Source organism: Oryx dammah, unplaced genomic scaffold (assembly GCF_014754425.2).
Source record: "Oryx dammah isolate SB20612 unplaced genomic scaffold, SCBI_Odam_1.1 HiC_scaffold_13, whole genome shotgun sequence".
NCBI classification, from domain to species: Eukaryota; Metazoa; Chordata; class Mammalia; order Artiodactyla; family Bovidae; genus Oryx; species Oryx dammah.
The window spans coordinates 47,633,028-47,647,751 of NW_024070197.1; the positions used below are offsets into that span (position 1 = coordinate 47,633,028).

Here is a 14,724-nt window from a genome sequence, read left to right on the forward strand (position 1 = left end):
TGAAAGAAATATAATACATAATTAGAAAAGAACAACAGTCTCAAATCCATAATCTTAACTTTCACCTATCTTTTTCACTGGAAAAAGATGAGTAGAATAAACCCAAAGTAAGCAAACGGAATGAAATAAAGAGTGGAGGTCAATGAAGTTGAAAATAATAGATAAACTTGATTAACAAGCTTGTTCTTGGGGAAAAAAATCAATGAAACTGACAGACTTCAGTAATACTGAAGAAGATATAAATTACTAATACCAGAATATCAGCTACAGTCCCTGCAAACATCAGAGATAAGGAAATCCTATAACTTTACACACATAAATTTGACAACTTAGATGAAATCAGCCAATTCCTAAAAAAGTGTAAACTACCATAATTTCAGTTCAGTTCAGTTGCTCAGTCGTGTCCGACTCTTTGCGACCCCATGAATCGCAGCACGCCAGACCTCCCTGTCCATCACCAACTCCCGGAGTTCACTCAGACTCACGTCCATCGAGTCAGTGATGCCATCCAGCCATCTCATCCTCTGTTCTCCCCTTCTCCTCCTGCCCCCAATCCCTCCCAGCATCAGGGTCCTTCGCAGTGAGTCAACTCTTTGCATGAGGTGGCCAAAGTACTGGATTTTCAGCTTTAGCATCATTCCTTCCAAAAAACACTCAGGGCTGATCTCCTTCAGAATGGATTGGTTGGATCTCCTTGCAGTCCAAGGGACTTTCAAGAGTCTTCTCCAACACCACAGTTCAAAAGCGTCAATTCTTCGGCGCTCAGCCTTCTTCACAGTCTTAACTCTCACATCCATCCATACATGACCATAACTTACCCAATATGAAATAGATCATTTGAATAGACTTAAAGTTATTAGGGAAATTGAATTAATAATATAAAAATTCTCATAAAAGAAATTACTGGTCTCAAGTTGTGGCAGAGAAATCTGCAAGGTGTTTTTAAGAGTTAACATCAACTCTATGCAATCTCGTGCAGAAAATACAAGGGGAGTGAAGGCTCCTATATTCATTTGCAATCTGTGTTTTCTCAATGCCCAAACCAGACAAAGGTGGTACAAAATAATAGCAAGTAGAATCCATCAATCTACAAAAGAATTATACATCAGTGACCCAGTGGTGATTATCCCACAATGCAAGGCTGGTTCAATATTGAAAAATCAGTCAATGCAGTCTATCATGCTAACAGGCTGAAAAGGTAAATCAGGACATGATTACATCGGTGCATTTAGTAAAGCATTTAACAAGTTTCAACACTTGAGTTTCATGTTCATACTCATAGCCAAGTAGGAATATAGGATACCGTTATATTTACTACCGTGGGCAAGAATCCCTTAGGAGAAATGGAGTCGCCCACATAGTCAACAAGAGAGTCCAAAATGCAATACTTGGGTGCAAATCTCAAAAGTGACAGAATAATCTCGGCTCATTTCCAAGGCAAACCATTCATCACAGTAATCCAAGTCTATTCCCCAAGCACTAATGCCGAGGAAGCTGAAGTTGACTAGTTCTATAAATACCTATAAGACCTCCTAGAACTAACACTAAAAAAAGATGTCCTTTTCATATCATAGGGAATTGGAATGCAAAAATAGGACGTCAAGAGATACCAGGCCTTGGAGTACAAAATGCAGCAGGGCAAAAGCTAACAGAGTTTTGTCAAGAGAACACATTGGTTGTAGCAAAAACCCTTTCCCAGCAACACAGGAGATCCCTTTAGAGATGACTTTACCATCACCAAGTAGTCAGTATTGAAATCAGATTGATTATGTTCTTTGTAGCTGAAAATGAAAAAGTTCTATACAGTCAGCTAAAACAAGACATGGAGCTGACTGTGGCTCAGCTCATCAGCTCCTTACTGCAAAATTCAGGCTTAGATTGAAGGAAGTGGAGAAAGCTACTAGGCCATTCAGCCTAAAACAAATCCTTTATGATTATACAGTAGTTGTTGTTCAGTTGCTAACTGGTGTCTGACTTTTTGCAACCCCATGAACTGCAGCACACCAGGCTTCCCTGTCCTTCACTGTCTCCCTGAGTTTGCTCAAACTCATATCCATTGAGTTGGTGATGCCATCCAACCATTTCATCTTCTGTCACTCCCTTCTCCTCTTGCACTCAGTCTTTCCCAGAATCAGGGTCTTTTCCAGTGAGTCATCTCTTCGCATCAAGTGTCCAAAGTGTTGGGGCTTCAGCATCAGTCTTTCCTGTGAATATTCAGGGTTGATTTTCTTTGGGATTGACTGATTTGGTCTCCTTGCTGTCCAAGGGACTGTCAAGAGTATTCTCCAGCACCACAATTCAAAAGCATCAGTTCTTTGGCTTTCAACCTTCGTTACAGTCCAGCTCTCAAATCTGTACATGACTACTGGAAAAACCATAGCTTTGACTACACAGATCTTTGTTGGCAGAGTGATGTCTCTGCTTTCTAATACACTATCTAAGTTTGTCAAGAGAAGTTGGTCAGTCGTGTTCGACTGTTTGCAATCCCATGGACTGTAATTTACCAGGCTCCTCCACCCATGGAATTTTCCAGGCAAGAGTAGTGGAGTGGCTTGCCATTTCCTTCTCCAGGGGAACTTCTCAACCTGGGGATTGAACCTGGGTCTCCCACATGGCAGGCAGATGCTTCCACTGAGCCACCAGGGAAGCCACTAGGTTTGTCATAGCTTTTCTTCCAAGGAACAAGCGTCTTTTAATTTTGTGGCCACAGTCACTGTCTGCAGTGATTTTGGAGCCCAAGAAAATGAAAGCTGTCACTGTTTTCTCTTTTCCCCAATCTGTTTGCCATGAGGTGATGGGACTAGATGACATGACCTAGTTTTTTGAATGTTGGGTTTTAAGCCAGCTTTTGCACACTCATCTTTTACCTTCATCAAGAGGCTCTTTAGTTCCTCCTCACTTTCTGCCATTAATGTGGTATCTCTGTATCTGAGGTTGTTGATCTTTGTCCCAGCAATCTTGATTCCAGTTTGTGCTTCATTCAGTACTGCATTTCTCATGATGTATCTACATAGAAGTTAAGTAAGGAGGGTGACAATACACAGTCTTGATGTACTCCTCTCGATTTTGAATGAATTCATTGTTCCATGTCCAGTTCTAACTGTTGCTTTTTGACCTCATACAGGTTTCTCAGGAGGCAAGTAAGGTGGTTTGGTATTCCCATCTCTTTCAGAATTTTCCAGTTTGTTGCAATCCACAGAGTCACAGACTCTGTAGCATAGTCAGTGAAGCGAAAGTAGATTTTGTTTTGAATTTCCTTGCTTTTTCTATGATCCAGTGGATATTGGGAGTTTGATCTGTTTACCCTGCCTTTTCTAAATCCAACTTGTACATCTGGAAGTTCTTGGTTCATGTATCGTTGAAGCCTGGCTTGAGGGATTTTGAGCATTACCTTTCTAGCATGTGAAATGAGCACAGTTGTGCGGTAGTTTGAACAATCTTTGGCATTGCCCTTCTTTGGGATTTGAGTGAAAGCTGACCTTTCCCAGTCCTGTGGCCACTGTGGAGTTTCCCAAATTTTTTGATATGTTGAGTGCAGCACATTAACAGCATCATCTATTAGGATTGGAAATAGCTCAGCTGAAATCCCATCATCTCCATGAGCTTTGCTTATAGTGAGGCTTCCTAAGGCCCACTTGACTTCACATTCCATGATGTCTGGCTCTAGGTGAGTGATCACACCATTGTGGTTATCTGGTTCTTTAAGACCTTTTTTGTACAGTTTCTTCTGTGTATTCTTGCCACCTTTTTCTTAATGTCTTTTGCTTCTCTCAGGTCCTTGCTGTATTTCTGTCCTTTATTGTGCTGATCTTTGCATGAACTGTTTCCTGGGTATCTCCAGTTTTCTTGAAGAGATCTCTAGTCTTTCCCATTCTGTTGTTTCCCTCTATTGCTTTGCTTTGTTCATGAAAGTCTTTTTTATCTCTTTGCTATTCTCTGGAACTCTGCATTCAATTGGGTATATCTTTCCTTTTATCCTTTGCCTTTTACTTTTCTTCTTTCCTCAACTATTTGTAAGGCCTCCTTAGAAAACCACTTGACCTTCTTGCATTTCTTTTCCTTGGGGATGCTTTTAGTCACCACCTCCTGTACAGTGGTACAAACCTCCATCCATAATTCTTCAGCACTCTGTCTACCAGATCTAGTCCCTTGAATCTATTTGTTACCTCCACCGAATAATCATAAGGGATTTGATTTAGGCCATACCTGAATGGCCTAGTGGTTTTCCCTACTTCTTCAATTTGAGCCTAAATTTTGCAATAGGGAGCTGATAATCTGAGCCACAGTCAACTCCAGGTCTTGTTTTTGCTGACTGTATAGAGCTTCTTCATCTTTGGCTGCAAAGAATATAATCAGTCTGATTTTAGTATTGATCATCTGGTGATGTACATATGTAGAGTCATCTCTTGTGTTATTGGAAGAGGGTGTTTGCTATGACCAGTGCGTTCTGTTGGCAAAACTGTTAGCCTTGGCCCTGCTTCATTTTGTAACTCCAAGGCCAAATTTGCCTGTTATTCCAGGTATCTCTTGACTTCCTACTTTTGTATTCCAGTCCTCCATGATGAAAAGGACATCTTTTTTTTATTATTTTTTTTTTTTTGGTGTTAGATCTAGGAGGTCTTGTAGATCTCAGGGAATTGTTCAACTTCAGCTTCTTTGCCATTACTGGTTGGGGGATAGACTAGGATTACTGTGGTGTTGAATGGTTTGCATTGGAAATGAACTGAGATCATTCGGTTGTTTTTGAGATTGCATCCAGGAACTGCATTTTGGACTCTTTTTTGTTGACTATAATGGCTAGTCCATTTCTTCTAAGTGATTCTTGTGCACAGTAGTAGATATAATAGTTATCTGAATTAAATTTGCTCATTCCCATCCATTTTAGTTCACTGATTGATAAAATGTTGATGTTCACTCTTGCCATATTCTGTTTGACCACTTCCAGTTTACCTTGATTCATGGACCTAACATTCCAGGTTCCTATGCAGTATTTTTTTTTTTACAACATCAAACTTTTACTTTCACCACCAAACACATCCACAACTGGGCATTGTCATCGCTTTGGCTCAGCCTCTTAATTGTTTTTGGAGCTGTTTCTTCACTCTTCCCCAGCAGCTTCATCCAGTAGCATATTGGACACCTACCAACCTGGGGAGTTCATCTTTCAGTGTCGTATCTTTTTGACTTTTCATAGTGTTCATAGGGTTTTAAGGCAAGAATACTGAAGTGGTTGCCATTCTCTTCTCCAGTCGACCACGTTTTATCAGCAGGGACGTGCCTTTTAGCTACTCCACGTAGCTAGATGGCATGCCTGGCACACTGGTTGTCCCACTGCCTTATTGAGTGTATAAACCTTCACTGGCTGTTCAGTGTTGGTCAGCATACCACCTAGGGGCCGAGGCAGAGGCCCTGCTGGAGTCACCGGGAAGGGATCTGGAGAAGGCTGGAGCTGATGTTGGAGGACGCCCAGGAGCAGAGGGCTCCCCGGCCCCACAACTGCTGCTGGCCGCCTCGGGCCATTCTGCTCCCCAGGAGCAGAGGGCACCTCTCCTCTTCACTGCCACCCACTGCTTTAGGACCAATCTGCTGCCCAGAGCAGATGGCACTCCAGATTATACAGTGGAGGTGATGAATAGATTCAAGGGATTAGGTCTGGTAAACAGAGTGCCTGAGAACTATGGACAGAGGTTCGTAGCATTATACAGGAGGTGATGACTAAAACTGTCCCCAAGAAAAAGAAGAGGTGGCAAGAATACACAGAAAAACTATACAAGAAAGGTCTTAATGACTGGGATAACCACAGTGGTGTGGTCAGTCAGATAGAGCCAGACCTTCTGGAGTGTTAAGTCAAGAGGGCCTTAGGAAGCATAATTACAAACAAAGCTAGTGGAGATAATGGAATTCCAGATGAGCTATTTCTAATCCGAAAAGATGATTCTGTTAAATTGCTGCACTCAACATGCCAGCAAATTTGGAAAACTCAGCAGTGGCCACAGGACTGGAAAAGGTCAGTTTTCATTCTAATCCCAAAGAAGGGCAATGCCAAAGAATGTTCTAACTATTGTAGAGTTGCGCTCACTCCACATGCTAGTAAGGTTATGCTCAAAATCCTTCAAGTTAGGCTTCAACAATACAGGAACCAGGAACTCCAAGATGTACAGGCTAGATTTATAAAAGGCAGAGGAATCAGAGATCAAAATTGCCAACATTCGCTGGATCATAGAGAAAGCAAGGGAATTGCAGAGAAACATCTACTTCTGCTTCATTGACTCCACTAAAGTTTTTGACTCTGTGGATCACAACAAATTGTGGGAAATTCTGAAAGAGATGGAATACCAGATCACCTTACCTGCCTCCTTAGAAACTTGATGCAGGTCAAGAAGCAACAGTTAGAACCCTACATGGAACAACTGACTGGTTCCAAATTGGGAAGGATGTACAACAGGCTGTAATTATTACCCTGCTTATTTAATTTCTATGCAGAGTATATCACATGACATGCTGGGCTGGATGAACCACAAGGTGGAATCACTGTTGCTGGGAGAAATATCAGCAACCTCGCGTATGCAGATGGTACTACTCTAATGGCAGAAAGTGAAGAGAAACTAAAGTGCCTCCTGGTGAGGGCAAAAGAGGAGAGTGAAAAAACTGGCTTAAAACTCAACATTCAGAAAAATAAGATGGTACCATCTGGTCCCATCACTTCATGGCAAATAGATGGGGTGAAAAGTGCAAATAGTGACAGATTTTACTTTCTTAGGCTCCAGAATCACTGTGGATGGTGACTACAGCCATGGAATTAAAGGGCATTTGCTCGTTGGAAGGAAAGCTATGACAAATGTAGACAGTGTTTTAAAAAGCAGGGACATCACTTTGCCAACACAGGTCCCTCTAGTCAAAGCTGTGGTTTTTCCAGTAGTCGTGTATGGAGCACCATAAAGAAGGCTGAGTACCGAAGAATTGATGCTTTTGAATTGTGGTGCTGGAGAAGACTCTTTAGAGCCTCTTGGACTGCAAGGAGATCAAACGAGTCAATCCTAAAGGAAATCAACCTTGAATTCTCACTGGAAGGTCTGATGCTGAAGCTCCAGTATTTTGGCCACCTGCTTCAAAGAGCTGACGTTGGAAAAGACCCTGATTATAGGAAAGATTGAAGGCAAAAGGAGAGGAGGACGGCAGAGAATGAAATGGTTAAATGGCATCACCAGCTCAATGGACATGAATTTATGCAAACTGGAAGATAGTGAAGGACAGGGAAGCCTGGTATGCTGCAGTCCATGGGATCAAAGAATGTCAGACACAACTTAGCAACTGAACAACAGTCCTTAATGTGATAAAGAATATATACAAAATCTAATTTAGTGGTGAAAGACTGCATGTTTTCTTTATAGATTGTGATCAAAAGAAGCATGCCACCTCTCATGACTGCTCTTTGGCACAGTGCTGAAAGTATAGCTGGGACAGTAAGGTAGGAAAGTAAAAGGCATATAGATGAGGAAAAAAATCTAAATGATGTGACTATCTAACTGGAATACCCCAGGGAATATAGAAAACTCGTGGAATTAGAAATTGGGTCAGCAGGGTCACCGGATATATGGTCAACATACAAGAGTCAGCTGTATTTCTGTTTATTAGCAGTGAACACATAGGAACCAAAATTAAAATGCAGTGCCTGTTCAGTTACTCAAAAACAGGAAAAACTTGGGTGTAAACCTCACGAAACATGTATAGGACTTGTATGCTCCAAACTATGAAACAGTGATGAAAGAAAGCAAAGATCTAGAGAAATGAAGAGCCAGCATGTTCATGCAAGAGTCTACAGACGTAATTTATCCTCAAATCAAAGTGCAAATTTAACATAATTGCTAAATAAGATTAAGTTAAAATTTGATACGGAAAGGCAAAGGAAGAAGAATAGCTGAAAATAATTTTTAAAAGAAGAAAAATGTGGGAGCAGTCACTACCCAGTTTCAAGACATTATATAATTACAGTAGTTGATACTGTGTGGTATTGGTGTGGTTTTGGTGAAGGGATAAATTCATAAGTTGATGGAACAGAATCGGGAACCCGGAAATAGCCCCACACAAGTATGGCCAGCTGATATTTGACAAACACACAAAAGCAACTTAAAAGATAGTCTTCTCAGGAAATGATGCTAGAGCAGCTAGATAACCACAACCAAAAACATGAACCTTGGCTTAAACCTTGCATTTGATACTAAAATTAACTCCAAATGGATTGTAGATTTAAACATAAAAGTTTCAGATGCTAACACACAAGAAGTCTTTGGGACCTAAGGCTTGGTAAAGGAAAAAACCAATAAACGGACTTCATTAATATGAAAAATGTTTCCTGTCACGAAAGATCCTGTTAAGAGGATGAAACAAGCTATAGGAGGAAAAAATGCCAGCCTCTTACTTCACAAAGTATTCATGTCTAGAATACATGAACTTTCAAAGTTCAATAGTAAAGTCTACACAGTCCATTTTTAGAAAGTGAACTAAAAGAAATGAGCAAACAGTTCACCCAAGAGGGACTATAGATGGTAAACAGAATATGCAGAATGTTCAACATTACTTGCTGTTAGGGAAATGGCAAAGACCATGATGAGATACACTGCACTCTTGCTGGTTTGGTCTAGTTGCTAAGTTGTGTCCAGCTCTTTGGGACCCCATGGACTGTAGACTGCCAGGCTCCTCTGTCCACGGGATTCTCCAGGTGAGAATACTGGAGTGGGTCGCCATGCTCTCCTCAAGGGGATCTTCCCGATCCAGGGATTGAACCCGGGTCTCTGCATTGCAGGCATATTCTTTACTAACTGAAGTACGTGGGAAAAACTCTTACTAGAATTTCTAAAATAAAAGCTAGTGGCAATACCAAATTCTGGGAAGGATGCAGAGAAAGTGGATCTTTTATACATTGCTAATAGGAACATAAAACGGTTTAGTTGTTCTGGAACATACTTTGGCAGTTCCTTGTAAAACTAAACATGTACTTACCATAGCACCCAACAGTTGCACTCCTGGGCACTTATTCAGAGAAATGAAGATGTAGGTCCACATTAAAACCTGTACGTGATTGTTCAGAGCATCTTTATTTGGAATAGCCCCAAACAGGAGCAACCGAAATGTCCCTCAATAGACAGATGATTAGAAAACTAGTTAAGAGGACTTCCCTGGTGGTCCGTTAGGTAAGAATCCGCCTTGCGATGCAGGGGAGGTCCACAGAGCAGCTAAGCCCTGCATACGGCAACTAGAGAGTCCGTGTGCCACCTGAAGCAAAAGATCCTGCATGACACGATGATCCCGTGTCGTACAGCTGAGGCCCGACGCAACCAAATAAATAATCCATGTTGTAGAGTAGTACTCAGTGGTAACAAGAAATGAACTGGTGGTACATGCACCAACTTGGATAGATTTTAAAGAGTTACATTGAGTGAAAAAAGCCAGTCTCAAAACTCACGTGTGGTATAGTCTGTTTATATAACATTCTCAGAATCACAGATTAGTGGTTGCCAAGGGTAGGGATAGTAGATGAAAGTGCAGTAAAGTGTGATTATAAAAGGATAACATGAAGGAAATCTTTGTAGTGATAATTCTGTATCTTGATTGAAGTGGTGTTTTCCTGAAATCTATACTTGTGAATTAAAAGACGCTTGCTCCTTGGAGGAAAAGCTGTGACAAACCTAGACAGTGTATGAAAAAGCAGAGACGGTACTTTGCTGACAAAGGTCCGTATAGTCAAAGCTATGGTTTTTCTGCTAGTCATGTACGGATATGAGAATTGGACCATAAAGAAGGCTGAGTGCCAAAGAATTGATGCTTTCAAACTGTGGTGTTGGAGAAGACTCTTGAGTGTCCCTTGGACTGCAAAGAGATCAAACCAGTCAATCCTAAAGGAAATCAATCTCAAATATTCATTGGAAGGACTGATGCTGAAGCTGAAGCTCCAATACTTTGGCCACCTGATGTGAAGAGCTGACTCAATAGGGGAAAAAACCCTGATGCTGGGAAAGATTGAAGGCAGGAGGAAAAGGTGACGACGGGATGAGATTGTTAAATGGCATCACTGACTCAATAGACATGAGTTTGAGCAAACTCTTGGAGATAGTGAAGGACAGGGAAGCCTGGCATGCTGCAGTCTGTGGGGTCGCAAAGAGTCAGACATGACTGAGTGACTGAACAGCAGTACTTGTGATAAAATGGCATAGAACTGTATGCCCTCACTGTATAAATGTAAATGTCCTGGTTTTGATTTTGTACTGCAATTATTAATATGTATTATGTAATGATTGGAGGAAATTGGGTAAAGAGTACACAGAACTTTTATGTACTATCTTTACAACTTCCTTTGCAATTTCAAAATAAAAAACTTCAGACCACAGTCTACATGCGGCATAAGTTCAAACAAGTGATAGTAAAATGTTGCCCATTTGGAAATCTTAAAAAGACGCTCACATTAGTATTTAACGCTGCTTGCACATCTAGGGAAAAAGGACAGTTGATAACTGTATTTTGTGTCTAACACAATTATCATGGTACAAAAGTCGGTTCATTTCACTCAGTTGTGTCCGACTCTTTGTGACCCCATGAACTGCAGGACGCCAGGCCTCCCTGTCCATGGCCAACTTGCAGAGTTTACGCAAACTCATGTCCATTGAGTTGGTGATGCCATCCAACCATTTCATCTTCTGTCGTCCCCTTCTCCTCCCACCTTCAGTCTTTCCCAGTATCAGGGTCTTTTCCAAGGAGTCAGCTCTTCACATCAGGTAGCCAAAGTATTGGAGCTTCAGCTTCAGCATCAGTCCTTCCAATGAACACCCAGGACTGATCTCCTTTAGGATGGACTGGTTGGATCTCCTTGCAGTCCAAGGGACTCTTGAAGAATCTTCTCCAACACCACAGTTCAAAAGCATCAATTCTTCAGCACTCAGCTTTCTTTATAGTCCAGCTCTCACAAAAGTAGCTCTAATAAATTGTTCTTTTTTTTCTTTTAAGGCTCCTCTGTCCAGCATCAGTTATTTTTATTCTTTACTAACAAGCCCACAAATATTCCAGGTTTATCCAAAGGAGCCTAAGGAAGTAAAGAACTCATGACTGAACATTATACTACTTGGGTCGAGCTTTTCCCCTTGTTGTTTTCCTTGAATTCCTTATGTTTCATCTCCTCATCAGGAATTTTGTATTCTAATTGTGTAAACATGGACTATGTATACATTTGTATATAAATTATAGTAGAAGTTATGTGGCCATTGTAATACGTATACTACACAGTAGGTGCAGGTTTGTAAAGCCTCATAACTACATAGGTTGAACTTTTAAATAGCATCATTTTGGATAACACCATTCCAATTTTAGTTTAAAGTTTAGATTGGGTATCCCCAGGCTGTCTGTCCAGAAATCTTTCACTGATAATTTAAAGTAACAGTGTTTCTATTATTTGGAAAGCACTTATGACACACCCTGTTGTTAGAACTTTACATTCATTATTTAGTTGAATTTCTTCACAGCACCTCTGAAATGGCACTAGCCTCTCTCTCTCTCTCTCTCTCCCCTCCTCCCTCTCCCTCTCCCTCTCGTAACTTGAGCAAGGTCGCCACTTGTACGGCTGCAATTTGAGCCTGGGAACTGACTCCAGTGCCCAAGTTACTAAGAACTATGTTCCACTGTGGGTCTGAGGGCTCACATGTTTACTTGATTTACACTTCTCTCTCCAGTGGCAACCAAATTGCTCAAGAACCTAGTTCCCTTTCTTACCTGGTACAGGCCTCTTTCAGTACCAGATTTCACTAGAAACTATAGCTTTATATCTGAGAATGGTGGTACTATTCAGCATTCTCTGGTTCTTTATATTTAGACCTACATTTCAGTAGTCTGGTCATTCTTAGAAAACAAACATAAAATTACATAGGGTATATACATTGTTCCAGCCAGCTAGACAAATTTTTGTTGTTAAACTGATCTTGTTTTAAATGTCTTCAAAAATCAGTCTGTTTCATCTGGAAACAATAGTCACAAAGAAAAAGCCAAGGTTTGTTTTAGAGTAAATCCTTTGATTTAACGCCTCTCTGATTTATGTCATAGTAGTAATAAATGACAACTAGTAGCAAGCAAAGATATTTATTCTTTATAGGCATAAATAAATCCAGTCTTGGTCATTATCACCTGTGCAGCTGGGCAAACTCCTAAAGATTGCATTGTAAGATACACTATTGAAAATGTTACAAATACCTGGCTTTTATGCTTAGATGCAGAGTTTTCAGTTACTCTGAAAACAATTAAAACAGCTTATATCTTTTGTTTTAAAAACATGGTATTTTTTTCAAAGATATTAGCAGGCTTTTGACTTTTGTAAGTTTTGGTATTTGTATTTCGTATGTAACATAATATGTGCTATAAAGTGCTTTTATAAATTGATCTAATTTCTTATCTTTTCTTTACAGGAATATATTAAAGGAATCTGTGAACCTGAACTAGAAGAAAGAGAATGTTACCCCAAGGCCATGCACTGCATTTTTGTTGGGGCACAGAGCCTATTTCTGAAGAGCTTGATTCAGGACACCTGTGCCGATCTCTGCATTCTCGACATCGGTCTCCTTGGCATCAGAGGAAGTGCCGAAGCTGTGGTCATGGCTCGGAGTCACATTCAGCAGTTTGTAAAGCTCTTTGAGAATAATGAGAACCTACCCAACAGCCAGAAAGAATCAGAGGTTAAAAGGGAATTTAAACAATTTGTTGAAGCTCGTGCAGACAGTTACACAATGGATTTGTTAATTTTACCCACTTCCTTGAAAAAAGAACTCTTGGCACTCACCCAGGGTGAGGAGAATCTGTTTGAAACAGGAGATGATGATGTTCTTGAAATTAGAGATTCTACACAAGGAGAGTTTACACAGAATGCTGCCACAGGGCTGACTATTTCCAGAGATGAAATTGTTTTGCAGGAAGATGCAAGAAATAAAGCGGGGACTCCTGTTTCTGAGCTTACAAAACAAATGGACACAGTCTTTTCTAGTTCACAAGATGTACTTTTTGTTCCAATAAATGGTGTAACCCCAGATGAAGAGGCACTTTCCAAAGACAGAGTTTGTCACAAGAGGAGGTTTTCTGATTCTGAAGAAAGGCATACCAAGAAACAGTTTTCTTTGGAAAATGTTGAAGAGGGAGAGCTTCTACATGATGGTAAGACATTAGCAGGAAGTGTAATCACTGATATCTCTGATTCTTCTACTGAGGCCGAAAATTTAAGTCCAGACGTAAAAGACACTACTGAGGAAATGGAGTACAACATTCTTGTGAACTTTTTTAAAACCATGGGCTATTCCCAAGAAATTGTTGAAAAGGTCATTAGGGAGTATGGGCCATCTACTGAACCATTATTACTCTTGGAGGAAATTGAAAAAGAAAATAAGAGATTCCAAGGAGACAGAGAATTTTCACCTGGTACTGTGTATCCAGAGACCAACAGAACCAAAAATAAAGGTGTTTGTAGCAGCATAAATGAGCTCACAGCAGACTCCACTCCAAAGAGCACACAGACTCACACACAGCAAAATATGGTGGGAAATGTTTCTCAGTTACCATCCAGAGTTGAATCAAAACCATGTACCTCAAATTGCAAACCTGATACTTTCAGAACAGTGCCAACAGAACCGAAACAAGAAATCTGGAGTTCAAATCAGAACTACATTTGTAACATAGACCTTGAGACCGATGGCCTTTTACCCTCTGTTGTCCCTTCAAGTCCCAAAGAAGTTGTCAGTTTTGTTTCAAGAGGAGCTTCGAGTCACCAGCCCAGAATTCCGGTTTTTCCTGAAAATGGTTTGCAGCAGCAAGCGGAACCTTTGCTTCCAAATAGTGTGAAGTCTGCCTGTGAAAACCGCTCGAGGTGTTGTAGCTCTCCTCAGTCTAAGCCCGGCTGTCCACCCCTTTCTCCACCGATGCCACTCTCCCAGCTGTTACCTTCAGTTACTGATGCTAGGTTGGCGGGACCTTCTGAGCATATTGATTGCTCGGTTACGGGGGTTCAAAGATTTCGAGATACTCTGAAAGTGCCCTACAAGCTGGAATTAAAAAATGAACCAGGGAGGACGGATTTGAAGCACATTGTTATAGATGGAAGCAATGTTGCGATCACGTAAGTCCACTCTCTTCAAATTATAGCTTTCAATAGGGCTCTTAGCCATGTCTCAGAATTGCAGTGTTTATAGGAACTATCCTGTGTGTAGTTGACCCCATTCTCTGGCATTGTAGACTCTTCTTTCGCTCTGCTAAACCTATATTTCTGAGGACAGGGAATGATAGAAAATTTGGCTTTTCACATTGCATTTCCCAGTGATAAGCAGTGTAGAGACCTAAATCCTCGAGTTCTTAATGCTGGCTTAACACCACTGGGTTCTGAATACAAGGATGAAGCTTAAAACAAAAACGAGATTTCTTTTTCTATTTCTCTACAACATGCCAGGTCTTTACCCAAGAATGTGCAGTGATAATAGACGTGATGTATTTCTGTTATACTTTTGTTGATAAGAGTGACAGCAGTTTCCTTTCAAAGGAATTCTTCAGTTTGAGTTTCTTTATGGGCCTCTGCTCTTACTGAATGTTTGTATAGTAAAAGAAGTTAAATGATCGTTTCTATTTAACCTGTCTGAGCGACTTCACTTTCACTTTTCACTGTCATGCATTGGAGAGGGAAATGGCAACCCACTCCAGTGTTCTTGCCTG

General features: G+C 40.7%; 1 protein-coding gene across 1 annotated transcript in view; it reads left to right on the forward strand.

Moving 5' to 3' along the window:
• N4BP1 (NEDD4 binding protein 1) overlaps positions 1-14,724 on the forward strand; it is a 54,246-nt gene that overhangs the window by 22,343 nt on the left and 17,179 nt on the right. Inside the window, exon 2 of the mRNA XM_040253856.1 lies at positions 12,444-14,137. Within this exon, the coding sequence (XP_040109790.1) occupies positions 12,444-14,137 (1,694 nt within the window). The remainder of the gene's footprint in view (positions 1-12,443; positions 14,138-14,724) is intronic.